Here is a 14667-nt window from a genome sequence, read left to right as displayed (position 1 = left end):
CAAAATTGATCTAATCAAATTAGCAAATGAATGCTACACACAAGCTTGTTGTTAAATGCAACAAACACATATATAACTCCAATTACCAATATATTATATATATTATATATGACCTTGGATGGAAAGCTGAGCATTTATTAGATGGATCTGGTGAACGATGTAGCATCAGCAAGAATGCCCATTTGTAGCTTGGATGATCACAGGCAATGACTTGTCTGAAATGAGTCTGCTAACATGGTGAAATCACTATACATGATCAAAGCTCACCTATATCTTGTTTCTTTTTCAATCTGTCCAGTGCAGAACAATCTCCAGGTTGAGACTTACTTGCCTGCTTGGTAGTTGTCTTTTGTGATGAAGGTGTAGGGATAGTTTCGCTCACTTTATTGTCTGTTGGACTTCTCTGTTTACCAGAACTACTGGACACTGTTTGTCTGTTAGGTTTAGCACTGCATTTTAACAAAGCATCTGTGTCAAAGACAGGCTGGGAGGACTCATGCATGCCTTCCCAGTTGGAAGTGTGGTCTGTTAGTCCACCAGCTTTACCACTTAGTCCAGGACAGACACCATGAAGCAATCCTCCCCCTATAGTTGCCAGAAAATAACAAAGACATTTGGAATTAGGGTACATTCATTCCTAATTCTCCATTATTCAACCGAATGAAGAAATGGACACACAGCAAGACAAAGACAGGACATTAAAAATTATAAGTTACAGGCAATGTAATATGTTTGAAATGATACAAAATTCATATAGATGCACATACAATTCCATACCTCTTAGAAATTCATGTCTGCATGCAGTTAATATTTCTATCAATTTACACTGAACACTGTTTGTTATTATTAAAGGCAACATTGCTCGATTCTTTGAAGGGGCACACAGTCTGGTTTAGCAACCTTAGAATTATATGTTACATAATGATTCTTTGAAGTTAATAAAGTATGTAATAAAGTAAAATCAATTTGTTCAAAAGCAGTTAGTTCATGAGGGCTTTTTTTGGTTACTTAGTGCAATGACCGTGCCAGACTTCTCCACAACATTTGAAGAAAGTTTTAGAACATTTATAGTGAGGGAATAATGGTGTTAGTAGAGTCAAACAAGAAAACAAATCAGGCATGTAACATTTTGCATGCTTGAGTATGACATGAAACAAACACCACTTGATGGAATCAGACTACCAGTTTGCTTCACAGAGTGATGTAAGATGAACATACTTTCTCTACAGAGTTACATGGAACACACCAAAGGATGTCTGTGATGGTGAAGGTGACAAGTCTATAAGAGCATAGTGATTGGATGACTGTGAAACTATGAAAGTGAAACATCAAATTACTAATGCATATTCAATATTTGTCATCGATATTGTAAATCAATAAGTCAAACACATCCCTAAAATTATCTTTGTGTAAATAACTATAATATTGTTTTCTGCCAATAGCTCACCAATAGCTGCCTTGACTTCAATTGCTTCTGACTCCTGCGAATACCCACTGAGCCCAGCTGCATTAACAGCTCTGACACGGAAAGTATAATGGTCTCCAGTAATGAGTCCGTGACAAGTGAATCTATAGAAAAATAATGAAATGGAAGCTAAAAATGAAAAGAGAAAAAACACCCCATCATAGTTCAGATTTTGTATAGCCTGTTATCCAAAGCAGCAATGCTACAATCAGACCAAATACAATTTAATGAAGTCATGTGGCATTATTCCAGGATTCTTTAGCACTGTTTTTTTCTTATAATTTCTTGCAAGTTCTCATGGACAGTCTTCCCATAATAAAAACAATTCCCACATATGGTTTTCAATAAAGAAGTAATAATTCTTTTCTCCCATATACAGCAGTACCCCTAAAGAAAGGGCAGAGATAATTCTATTCTGTTACAGTTATCATAAGCAAAATATTTCAGCAGGAGAAGTATGTAACTCAAAGGGTATCATTTTGGGTGGATGTTCCAGTCCTTTGTGTTTCAGAATATATTTGGTTATTTCTTAGAAGCAACAGGGCATCTATGCTTGTTCATATTAGATGACAATTGTTTAAAAATTAAATGGGCCAAAGACATAATCTTTTTAGGGAGTGACTGGCCTGTGCTGGTAATATTGCTATCATTGTTATAACTTTAAAAAATAGCCAAATGGTTTTAAATTAGTTTCCTTTTCTGCAAGCTAACCTTGCATGAATCCAAGAAAGGGACTTAAATTTTGCTAAGAATCTTATTTTTGCGCCACTGAAATGTGAAATGTTGACCCCTGCATATATTGTTCTTCGAAGGTATGCATTGCTGTGGGTGAGATAGCATGATGTTTTTATCATGAATAACAATAGCTTAATTGTTCAGCCCTAAGACTTAAAGTGCAATCCTAAACATATGTACTCCAGGCTAAGCCCATTGAAATCAATGGGCTTGGACTGGAGTAACTATGCTTAGGATTGCATTGATAATATGTCAGCAAAAACATGTTTAGAATGGACAATATCAACTGATATGACTGCAGAATATCACAATGAAATTTCTGCAATAATATTAATTTACTGATAAGTACCTCCTCACAAAAATTTAAAAGCAGGGTATCTGAGGGGGGGAAAAAATCTATCGAGCAATCTTCCAACACACAGAAAACTGCAAGCCTGCCACCCATGTATTGATCTAACCTTGTGCCTTTTACTGGATTATTGTTGCATGGTTCCCAATGACCAGATCCAACTTTGCTGGCTTCTATGTAGTACCCAACCAGCTCTTTGGCGTCTTTTGACTCGGTCCAAGTGATAACCACTGAGGTGTCTGTATTCCTGGTGGGTATAACATGGCTGGGAGCACCTGGAATATCTAACAGATATGAAAATAAAAGCAAACGAATGACAACAGTTGATTCTTACTTTGCTCTTATTTATGCTAATATTCATTCACTTATAATTAGTGGCAAACTTGATCAACTTTTGCAACACTGTTATAACATTTTATAAACATAAGCCTGTCAAACTGTATGATCCAGTTAGAGTTGGCACAAAACAATGGAATGCAATAGTGCTCATCATGTGTTTTACTTGCCAGGGTTCCCGCCTTCTGAGAAGAAGACATCTTAAGTCTTTATGACACTATTTGATATCATTGCCTTTCCTTCTTTTCGCTGCAGCACTGGACAAGGATAAGCACAGCCATTCGAACAATATATCTTTATTTTAACTGAGGGCCAAGCTACACATGACAAATGACACTTGAACGGCAAGTGGATTGAGTGGAGGGCAAGTGAACAGGGAGAAATACACTTGCCGTTCAAGTGTCATTCGTCATGTGTAGCTTGGCCCTTTGATGAACATTAACAGCTTCTGAGTATCTTCAGAGATAAATTCCTTGACATTCATTTGTAGAACACAGGAATATGGCTAATTTTAATCAGATCAAAATACAACTTTCCAGAATTTGAAAGGGTATTGCTGTGGGGAGGGGAACACAGCAAAAATCGGTATCCACTAGACTCTACAGCTTTCTGCTGATGGTTTTATTGGCTCCGCCCCAAGCTGTTTTCTCATTTGGACTTTTAGTTATTTCTTTTATTAGCCTGTTTCTTTGTGAGAAAGTCAATATAGGTTCCATAAGAAAACATATAGCCACTAGTAACGAAGAACAAGCCTTCTGGTATAAAGTACTGAATTAGAACATTAACTAAAGCTATGCCACAGACCATATGACATTTGTGACTAAATATATCACTGCTTAATTTTATCCTTATACTTTAAATCATCACTTACGAATCACAAGGCTTATGGATACAATCTTGGGAATTCAGAATGTTACCCCATATTGCTGACATGCAAGTGTGTGAATAGACATTTCAGAAGCTTTTATAAAAACCTGGGCATTTGGGATGAGTGATGCACAGATCACAAGATGGCTGGCATGTCTTATGATTCTCAGTTAAAATCTAGAAATCCTGAGATACATTTTAAAAATACATTTCTAGTACTCATGGTTGTAAAGATACATATAAAAAATACATGTGATAAGTCAGAACCCTTGTTTTAAAAAAGATACAGGTTTTCAGCAAGACATCTGCATTTTTCTGTTCCATCTGCAGTAATCTCATCATAGCATTGCAGTCTAATCTCTACAGCCGTATGAACTGCCAGGAAGCCTGCAAACTGGCCTTGTTACCAGAACTGCTTTTTATTATAAGGGGGAAATTAGCTATAGCAGTCTGTAACTTAAAATTAGCGCGGATCTTAACCTATGTCTACGGAGGTCCCGATCCCAGACACTCAAGTGAAAAAGAGGCAGACTACAAATAAGTTCCAAACACGTGTATTTAGTGTGGCGTAAGCCTAAACTTGCACAAGCATACAAAGAACACACAAGATCTAAGAAATACAGAGTAGGAAATACAGAGACGTTCGCATTAGCTGGTTCCCAACGATGGTGGGGAATACTCACTTATCCTGAAGCGAAGCAGAGACACAACAGCGAAGTGGCCCAATGCCAGCACTGGGACCACAGACGGACAGCGAGGGGTTCTGGATAGGATGGCACGAGCACCGAGTGGTCTGGGAGACCAGCTTAAATACCCCAAAACGTACCCTGGGGCAGGTGCTGTACTTGGTAGTTCTCACAGATTAAAACAAAGACTCTAATGGGTTACTGAATGGCTTGGATGGGCCACTTTGGCAATCAGATTGTGATAAGTGACACCTCAGGAAGAGGGGACAAAAGAGGGAGGGGGAAATCCAAGTGGGCTGAAAGGATGTTCCAGCGGACAGGGCTTGTCCTGATGTCATCAGCTCTGGAATGCGGAGGTTTCTTTGAGATGCATTCTCTAAGTGCTTGGGATGGTCGGCACTTAGTTCCTTCTCCTGGGCGGCTCCTAAGATATGCAGAGCGGGGCGAGGTACTCTCGCTGCGGACGTGGTGTGCCCGCTTCGCTGAAATGGCTTCTCAAAGCAGTCTTCTTCCCTGGGTCTTCTGGGTGCCTGAGAACATGGATGCCGGCTGGGCATAGCTGGGGCTGGATAGCAGGCTGCCCCGTAGCGAGGGCAAGCTCGGCGACCGGCTCGCGGGAGGCTTCAGGTGGGAACTGACCAGGGAGCGCCTAGCCAGGCTCGCTGGAGGTTTCCCCGGCAGGCACCCGGCTGCTAGCAGCGGCTTGGGCCCATATGAGGCAGGCTTCCATGGAGGCAGGGGGAACAGCACGTAAAACACAGTCCAAAGCAGGGAACAGGCACGGTCCGCGGCAGATGGCAATGCAGGCACGGGGCACACTTGTAATAAAGTCCAAACACACACTGGGAAGTCCAGATACAGGTCAGGGCAGGGCTGCCCAGAAAAAGAGTCCTTTGTGCAGTTAACCAAACATGGAGTCAGTGAACTACACAGTCCATAGCAGCAGTAAGGCAATTGACACGCAGGCAGGAAACTGACACGTGTATCAGAGCACACACGTGCAAAGCAATCTTCGGTGTAGTAGTAAAACAGTAATGCAGGAAACTTTAACACAGTTCATGGCAGGCTTTAAAGCATGAGAGGGGGCCTACTTGGCAACAGCCTACCCGTACTCCATCCCATGGCCTCCCTACAGGCAGTGAATGGTTCACTCATGTATCCCACAGTTACCAGTCCAGAAGGTGAAATGGACTGAGCAAGAAGGCACATGCAAAGGATATGATAAAAGCTAATTTTTCTTTCGAGTGTCATTGCTGGTGGGTGACTCCCCCCCCCCGCATCTTGATTCTTCTGTCCTTCATAATTTTACCAATTGTTTTTATATTGAAGTAATTACACTGTACAGCTTGGCATGCCAATATTATATAAAACCTGGAAAATGCGTATGAACAAAGGTAAGTAATTTAGCTACAGTTTTCTGATCAGTAATTCTTTTCATTGCCACCTGCTGTGATGAATAAGTTGTCTAGTGTCGTATTAAAGCTATCAATTTAAGGCAAAACAAAGCATGGACACAGATGAAGACAACCTTGTTCCCATTCAAGAACAAAAGTAATCTTTAGGGGAACCAGCTGCTCAACCATAGTCCCTCTGACTATAAACTTACCAAGTTTGTCGGAGATGCTAGTCGTGACATGGGCAAACTTATTAGCGAGAGTCTCAATGTTGACCGAATCCATGATTGCTAAGCCTCCGGCTGCAGGAGCAGTCCAGTCGGCAATGCTTCGTCTGGCACGCGAGAGAGAAGGGGAGGGATCGATCCACAGTTGTAGCCATGCATTCCAACCCTTGCTACCGGCCTCCAGATAGGTAGCGCACTGCGGCAGCCTCTGGGTTACATTTAGCTCAGCTAAGTCTATGCAGATCTCTTTTAAAGACATTTGCGGGCGGACTAGAACTCTCTCTCGAATGTCAGTTTTCAAAACATGGGAGCCCACTATATGCGTGCCGCCTTGGCTTAATTGTTCATTGCTAGCAATCAAAGGGTCAATTTGGATGGCGTGGGTCTCCTGGGTCCGGATCAGCAGGGAGTAATTGCCTGGTTCATGAGTCAAATTTACAAAGAGCAGCCCAAGCCGGTGAAATTTCTCTACTAGGGGCTTGGTTTGGCATTCGGGCGTCTGTTGAACCAGTATCCAATCGGGCGGGCCGTGTTTGGCTAGGTCTTCCTCTTTTACAATCCAGGTCAGGTTCTCCCAGCGTTCTATAGCAAAGGAGAGAACTGCGCCTGAAGGGGGCGTGATAGTGACTGTTGCAGATTCAATGGCAGTAGTGCCTAGTAGGATGGTCATTCTAAAGGGGTCTCCTGCCTTCCATACTGCGGCCGACACTAGAATAACTTCACAGTATGGTCCGAAAGCCTCAGTGACAAATGGCGAGGTTTCGGGATTGGCAGGGGTGGTATATTTGTCTACCACCGGGACTGCGGTGGGGGCTGGCCTGATGCGGGGGAGAAACATACATGGGATCGGAGCGAGAGGTGAAACCGTATCGGTGGGCGAGTAACACACTAGTTCTTGGGACATAGTTTTTACTCCCACACATAAAATAACAAGCTCTGGGGGTCGGATCCACTGCTCTTCGCAACTGCGGAAGTTAGTGCGATCCGTGGGGGTGGTCATATTGCTCTGCTGCACAACTTTGCAGACCATCATTTCATTTCCTGCTAGTGTATTGATACATCTCCAGTGGGGGTAGGGCATTAATTTGGACGGGCGTCCCTCTATTAGGGTGCCTGCCAGCACGAGCAAACACAGAGTAGCCAGGTGCCTCATCTCCTGGCCTTCTTTTCCTTTCTGTGGCGAAAATATCCTGGGGAGACCTGTGGGTATAAGTACAGGCTCCCTGAGTTTGTTGCAGCAAAATAAAATAAGATGAAGCGGGGTAAAAAGGGAGGGTGTTTTTCTGCCAGCACAGTATGTTAAGCGGGGTTCGAACGAGGAGTCCCAGAGGCACTAAGCGGGCCTTCCAGCTTGTTGCTCTGGGGAACTCCTGTGCGGGGGCTTCTTCCTAAAGCATGTATATTTCAGAGTGTACGTCTTTACGTCGGGCAAGGGTCGGCTGTGCTTTAGGTGGGATTATGCAAACTCGCCCCAGAGGTCCCTGGGTGCCTAGACTATGTGGCCTTCAGGTGCCCCTTGCTCGGTGGCAGGCTGCTTTTATTTTGCGGGCTGAGAGCTATCGGTCTGGCTCGGCCTGGCCTTGCCGCTTTAAAAGGAAAAAAACTAGAGAGCGGTATCCAGCAACTATACGGGTTGCTGCAAATGGGGACCTTAGCTTAATTTTCTAAACTAGGCTCTCGTCATATGTTTGCAGGACAAGCAATTTTTGGAGGGACTCCCTCGGGAGGCCCCATTTTCTAGTTTTAAAAAAAAAGATACACCAAAAAGGAAAATACACCGAGCAAAAAGAAAAATACACAGAGCAGAAGCTCCCGGGTGTGGGATGCTTTTAGGTTGCCCTTACTTGGGATGCCTGGCATGGCTTTATTATAACTTCGACATGTCTCCCCCCCTTCTTTTCCCTTATACGGGACGGGTAAGGGAAAAGATTACATCGGACGGGGCGGGCGGCTGCTGGCGGAAAGGGCCGAAGTGGAGCCGAAGGTGCTCGGCGGCGTTTATCGAAAAGCAGCGGAGGTGGCAAAAATCTTTCAGCGCCTCTGGGTCTGGGTTATTCGGGGGTCATCTTGGCGCGGGAGATCCTGGCTATGTAAATGAGGCACGCTGCCCCTTGTGCGTAGCGAACGCACCTCAATAACATATTCCAGGGGTAACATATTTACAAAATACTGGCGGGTCTTTTACCTTTGCACTAAAACGTACTAGATGGTGGCGCCGTATAGCAACTCACCATGACGAATATGAACATTAGTAAAAGAGGGGGTTGACGGGCTTGACGGGGGTTTCCTTCAGGGGAGGCACGGCCCTCAAAGCCAAAGCCGACCATCATGCGAAAGCGTGGGTCTGGCAGGTGAGACCCCGAATCTACGTAGATGCGGGATCTTCACCAACACGGCTGTGAAATGTTTTCAAATACAGAGATCACCTTTATTGGTGTGTCTCCAATATTGGAAATGCATTCACTTTTGGGCTAAAGCCTTCCCAAACACTTTCACACACAGCAAATCTCTTTTGCCTGTGCAATTTTTTCTGAACATGCGGCTTACACCTCCAATTAAGAATCACCTTCGCTGGTGGTCCTATTTGGCTTTGGTTGCCGTGTTTTCCCCTAGGGTCCCAACTGTGGGGCCCGCCTAATGAAGTTAAAGGATAGAACTGAAAAAAAAACTCTTAACTTTTACATATATATATATTCTGCCGTTTTCTTTTATACAAGAGCTACAAAGGTCTGGTCTAAGGGGACACAGGGTATCTCTGGCCCAGGGTGAAGGGACTTCTGGCGAATCACTGGGCAGAGGGGGGCTGGACTGGCGGCTGTTCCCCCAGGATCATACACAGGCGGGGCGGTTTGGAGCGGCTTCCCTTTCCATTCCTTCAATTGAGAGGCATGGAAGTATTTTAGCCAAGTGCCTCCTGTCTTCCACTGGATGGCTACCTGATAGACGGCTGGAGAGACTCTTTTCGTGATTGGGACGGGGCCTTGCCATTTGGCTGCTAACGAGTGTGCCTTCTGTGAGAACTTCCTATATAGAACGAGCTGTCCTTCTTCCCACTGCCTCGGGTTCCTGACCCATCCTAGTTTGCGGTCCATATCCTTCTGAGCTGTGCCTAACTTCTGGGCCACTTGCATGTGGACGGCGTGTATGGAGGAGATGAGGTCCTGAACCCAGGCGTCATTAATTACTACGGGTTGCATATCAGAAGGGAGCTGCGTGTCTAGCCAGAAGGCTTCTGGGAGCTGCATTTTCCGTCCTGTCATGACCATATGGGGCGTGAGTCCGTGAACTGCGGTGGTGCCTCTGATGGCCATTAGAATTATGGGGAGTTTTTCATCCCAGTCTCTCCCAGAGGAGCGAACCATCTTGCGGAGAGCCTCCTTGAGGGTCCGGTTGGTTCTTTCTATGGCGCCGGAAGCCTGGGGATGGCCGGCTATGTGAAAGCATTGTTGGATGCCTAATGCCTTGCAAAGTTCCTGGGTGACTTCTCCAATAAAATGTGAGCCCAAATCGGAATCCATGACTCGTACAGTGCCCCATCTCGAGAATACATTGTTGAACAGTAGTTTGGCCGTGGTGGCTGCAGTGTTATGCTTACACGGGAATGCCTTGACCCTTTTACTAAAGGGATCTATGACAGTGAGACAGTAGCGATTGCCGCGGGGAGTGGGAGGAAGGGGGCCGATAAAGTCAATCTGTATACGAGCCCAGGGTCCATCAATTCTCTGATGCTGGAGGGGAGCTCTAGGTCCAGTCGGGTCTGCATTGACCATAGCACAAGACAGACAGTTGTCCACCCATTGTGCTACTTCGGTACGCTAGGCCACCAACCAACCTCTATGACCCTCTCCAGAGTCAGGTCCTTGCCTAGGTGTCCTTGCTCGTGGACAAACTGAATCAGGTCGGCCCTGACTTCCAGTGGCACTACCCAGTGGCGTCCACCAGCTGTATCTACTGCCCAAACTATGCCTTCCTCTTCTCGAATCACTAGTCTTCCTGTCTGGTCTCTCCCTGCGGCTAGGAGGTCAGCTACTTCTGGGTCAGATATCTGCAGTTGGGCTAGGTCTAGTGTACCTGCGGTTCCCTGAGCCTGGTTACGGGCTTGTGCCCGGGTGGTGACAGGGTGGAGGGGACAATCTGGGGCTGGTTCCGGTAAGGGAGCATTTTCTGTGGCGGCTGCCTTGGCTGCGAGGTCTGCCTGGTCATTCCAATAGGCGGTCTCTGAGTTCGTATTTTGGTGTCCTTTAACATGTGTAACCTGCGTTGGGCCTGTACGAGACTGAAGGAGCGTGGCCACCTGTTGCCATAGCTGTAGGTGGGCTACGGGTTTCCCATCGCTAGCTCTCCACCCCTGATTCTGCCACACCGGGAGCCAGACGGTGGCGGCTTTGGCCGTCCAAACCGAGTCTGTGTAGATGGCGAGTGGGCTTTCTGGGGGCTCAAACTCAAGCACTGCCAGAAGCGCTTGCACCTCAGCCGCTTGGCTGGAATGGGGGCGGGCTGGACCTTTGAGGGTATATGCGTCGCTCACTCGCACAGCGCCGTAGCCTGTCCGAGGGGAGCCTCCAATGTGAAAGGAGGAGCCGTCGCAGAACCAGCATGTGAAGCCGTTCAGTCGGGCTTCTCCTAGCGGGACTCCCCAAGTGACTGGCCAAACAACCTGCGGTGGCGGGTCCAGGGGGCACTCATGCTCGGTCCCGGTTACTAACAGGCCATAGGGGGCTGGTGGCTCAGTGGCTTCCTTTTTAAATTCTACTCCGCGGTTGACCAAGGCTAGGGTCCATTGTGCTATGCGGGCGTTAGATACCTGTCCATCTTGTATTTTGCCAGATAGGATGTACTTGAGGGGCGTGTGGGTGGTCTGAACTATTGTGCGCGAGCCACCTATGATGAATACCCAATGGGTCAGACTCCAAACTAGAGCAAGGCAAGTCTTTTCGCATGGGCTGAACTTGGTCTCTACTGAAGTTAGGTTGCGAGAGGCATAGGCTACTACTCTAGCGGCTCCCGCTTGCTGCTGGGTGAGCGTAGCTCCGATGCTTTTGTCCGAGACTGCTAGCTGGATAAAAAATGGCTGGGTGACATCCGGATGGGCTAAAGCTGGGGCTGCGGCCAGGCTACGCTTCAGTTCGGCCAAGGCTGTCTGCTGATCTGGTCCCCATTCCCAGGGAGTGTTCTTTTTAAGTAGGGCATAAAGAGGGCGAGCCTTATCTGCAAAAGACTCGATGAAGTCTCGGGAGAAGTTAAAGGTTCCTAGAAGTGCTCTAAGGGAGGGGACGTCGGTGGGTGCAGGCAGCTTGGAAATGACCTCCATTCGCTGGGCGTCCGGGGTGCGACCCTCGGGTCCCAGGGTCAGACCCAGGTACTTGACACTGGTCTGAACTAATTGGGCCTTTTCCCTGCTTGCCTTGAACCCAGTCTCGCGGAGGAGTTCTAGGACTTCCCTCGTGACTTGGCAAGCTAATTCTGCTGTGGGGGCATGGACTAGGATATCATTCACATAACTCAGAACATGGGGCCTCGAGGAGGGTTGGAGGCATTCCCACATCTGAACTACATGGGCGTGGCAAATGCTGGGGCTGGAGTGGAATCCCTGGAGTGCCCGCTTGAATGCGTATTGCTGGCCGCGGAAAGTGAACGCGAACTTGTACCAGCAAGACTCATGCAACCGGATGGAGTGGAAGGCATTGGCCAGGTCTATGACCGAGTAGAACCGGGACCCAGCGGCGATGGCCGTCAGGATCTCGTTGTACTTGGCCACAACCGGGGCAACTGGAGGGGTGGTGGCATTCAGGGCACGGAAGTCGACCATCATTCTCCAGGTCACTCCATCTGCTTTCAGAACTGGCCACAATGGGGCGTTGCAGATGGACTGCATCGGGAGTATGACGTCCCACTCCAGGAGTCCTTCTATGGTCTTGGCTATCCCTGCCTCGGCTTCGGCTGGGTACTTGTACTGTCTCTGGGGAGGGAGGTCCTTTCCTTCAATCAGGACGCAGGCGCCCTTCACTATCCCACACTCGGCTTTGTCCGTCACCCAAACTTCGGGAAAGTCCTGAACCCAGGGGTCTCCTGTGATGGGGGCGAGAGGCAAGGGGGCCTTGAGGGCTGCGCATCGATGGACTGCATTGACAAAGTCTGGGCCTCCCGGGATGCGCCACAGTAGCCCGTTTGCTAAGTCAATGGTCAGTCCCTCGGCTCGGAAGAACGGCATACCCAAAAGTCCATCATCTTCTCCCCGGTTTGCGCATGCCGAAATCCGGGTGGCCAGGCTCCCAACGGAGAGGGGGATATCCTGCCAGACCGGGGATTCCTGCATGCCGCCTCCAAAGCCGGCGAGCTGCATGGTAGTAGAGGTCTGAGTTCCCTTTGTAACTAAGGTGGGCCGGAGTATATTAAGTGAAGCTCCGTTATCTATGAGGAGGGTGGCAGGCTTCTTCTTTTTCCCGGGAGTCCCGATCCCTGCCTTCACTGTCGGTCTCCCCCATGTGTCCGGCTTTAGTTTGGCAACTATGCCCACGGAAGGAGACTGGGACTCGGGGCGACCCTATTCTGATCCTGCGCTCTGGTCGGTGGAAGCGGCGCTTCCTCTAAAGGGGTTGTTGGGGCTCGGGCGTTCCCGGACCGCAGCTATCGGGGGACCTGGAAAGGGAAGGTCGGGCAGTAAGGGGGGCGCTGTCGGGGGCACTGGGGGCTGTTGCTGATCTTCCCACTCCATAATCGCATTCATCAGAACAGACGTGGGCTTTCCATCGAATAGCTCCATGTTCGCTCCGATGTTTTTGAGGCGCATCCAAAGTTCCCAACGGAGGGGGTCCCTGGACTGGGGCGTGCTGCCGCGGTCCTTGTAGCCCTCGTGGTCGCCCTGCGGTGCTCCCCAAGCGTTAGACTGATCTGGAGGTGGGTAGACCTGATGGTTGTACGGGTGCGATGCTCGAGAATGGGATGGGGCTAGGGGTGCATCTTGCGGTCGGGGCTCGTGGGGTCCCTGCTGGGAGGAGGAACCGTAACTCGGGGTGGGTGCGAAGGAAACTCCCGGGCGGTAGTCCCTTGGCCCTCTTCCCCGGTTAAAACTGCTGCTCCTTCCCCTCAGGATTCCTCCCCTTGCCTCCGAGTACGAGTTGCATCCCTGCGGTCGGTACTGAGAGTGGGGACCATGATTGGCATAAGTGACTGCACTAATCGGTTCGCTCTCCTTCCTACGAGAGGCCGGGGACTTCACATGGCGGATCGCTCCGGTCTCTCGCAATAGGCCAGCAATGCTCCTGATGCGAGCTTCCAGGTCTCCCCATGAGATGCTCCCGGGTTCTACTCCTGCCAGGGCTAGGCGGGTAGTACTGTTGAGCCCATCTATGACTGCCCTTCTGAATCGAAGTTGGGTACATCGCTGGCATCTAGGTCCACTTCGTCTGCTAGCTCAGCGAGAAGCTGCTTCCTAGCTAAGTATGCCTCTGGGTCCTCTCCGGGCTTTTGGGACTCTGCAGTGTACAGGGCCTTTAAGCTCTTGGTGGGCCATAGGAATGCGCAAAGTTCTTTAATGGCTCCATACTGGCTGCGGGTGGCTAGCCTTCGGTTGGACACGTAAGCATTAAGGGCTGTGTCTATTTCGGGGCTGGCGCAGTGGCGGACCAGTTGGGCCACATCGGAACCACAAGCGGAGGGCTGGGAGGTGGTCACATGGGTGAACCACTGGATAGCCGTGTCTCGGTTTAGGGGCCCCATGCGATCTGCTATGGCTTGGAGCTCATCGGGCCTCCAATTGCGGGTTTCCTTAACGACCCGGTCTGTCTTCTTGCCGTCCTCGTCCATGGATACTATTTCTTTAGTAGCTATCGGATGGAGGGGCTGTGGGGCTTCCTCGGGCTGGGGCGAAGGGGGTGACCAGCTGTCGGTACTACCTTCGGGGAGGGCCAAGAGGGCTGCGGGCTGCACGGCGGAGATTACGGCCTGCTGCATTCCCAGGTGCTGTTTTAGGGCCTCTAGCTCCCTCTTACAAGCGGAGTGATCAACGGAGGTTACCTTGGAGTGGTTATGCTCTGCCATGAACTGGCTTTTCCTCATGGTCTCTTTCCTGTTCGGCTAGTTTGGCCCTGAGACTCTGGATTTCTAGATGCAGGGCGTCCTGTTCTCGCTTTGCTTTTTCCTCTAGCTCCTTCCTCTCTTTGTCCTGGGCTATTCTAAGCCTCTCTATTTCCTGCTCACTATCTTCCTGCGCTACCTGCAACTTATTAATTAGGGACATGCTGTCCTGGAGGGCAGTGAAAAGTGCCCAGGCTCCGTATCTGTCTTTCTTACTTGACTTGGGTTTCTCCTTGTCACAGAAATCCTGGAAGGCGCTTCTAACTATCTGGAGTGGGTCGGGTCCCTTGAAGGAACCGGCTTCCCAAGGGCAATCTCCCTTCTTAACTAGCCACTTCTCCAGGCGGGGCACGGTGGGGTTTGCCCGATACATTTTTCCTTTCGTTTAAGGCTGATCTCGAGGGGGTTTAAAGGGTCCTAATTTCAGGTTCAAAAGGGTATTTAAGGGTCCTACACTCGGTTCTTCTCCACCGGGGGAGAAGGGAAAATTCCTATTCCCATTTCAAGCTTGCCTACAAGCCACGGGACCAGG

At 48.7% G+C, this 14667-nt stretch overlaps 1 protein-coding gene across 1 annotated transcript in view; it reads right to left on the bottom strand.

The window, feature by feature from the left end:
- Positions 1-14667, bottom strand: part of MYOM1 (myomesin 1) — a 143864-nt gene that overhangs the window by 44024 nt on the left and 85173 nt on the right. Inside the window, 3 exon segments of the mRNA XM_054984625.1 lie at positions 268-585; positions 1448-1569; positions 2659-2833. Coding sequence (XP_054840600.1) covers positions 268-585; positions 1448-1569; positions 2659-2833 — 615 coding nt within the window.

This window comes from Eublepharis macularius, chromosome 7 (assembly GCF_028583425.1).
Source record: "Eublepharis macularius isolate TG4126 chromosome 7, MPM_Emac_v1.0, whole genome shotgun sequence".
NCBI classification, from domain to species: domain Eukaryota; kingdom Metazoa; phylum Chordata; class Lepidosauria; order Squamata; family Eublepharidae; genus Eublepharis; species Eublepharis macularius.
This window is presented reverse-complemented; position numbering and strand designations above follow the sequence as displayed.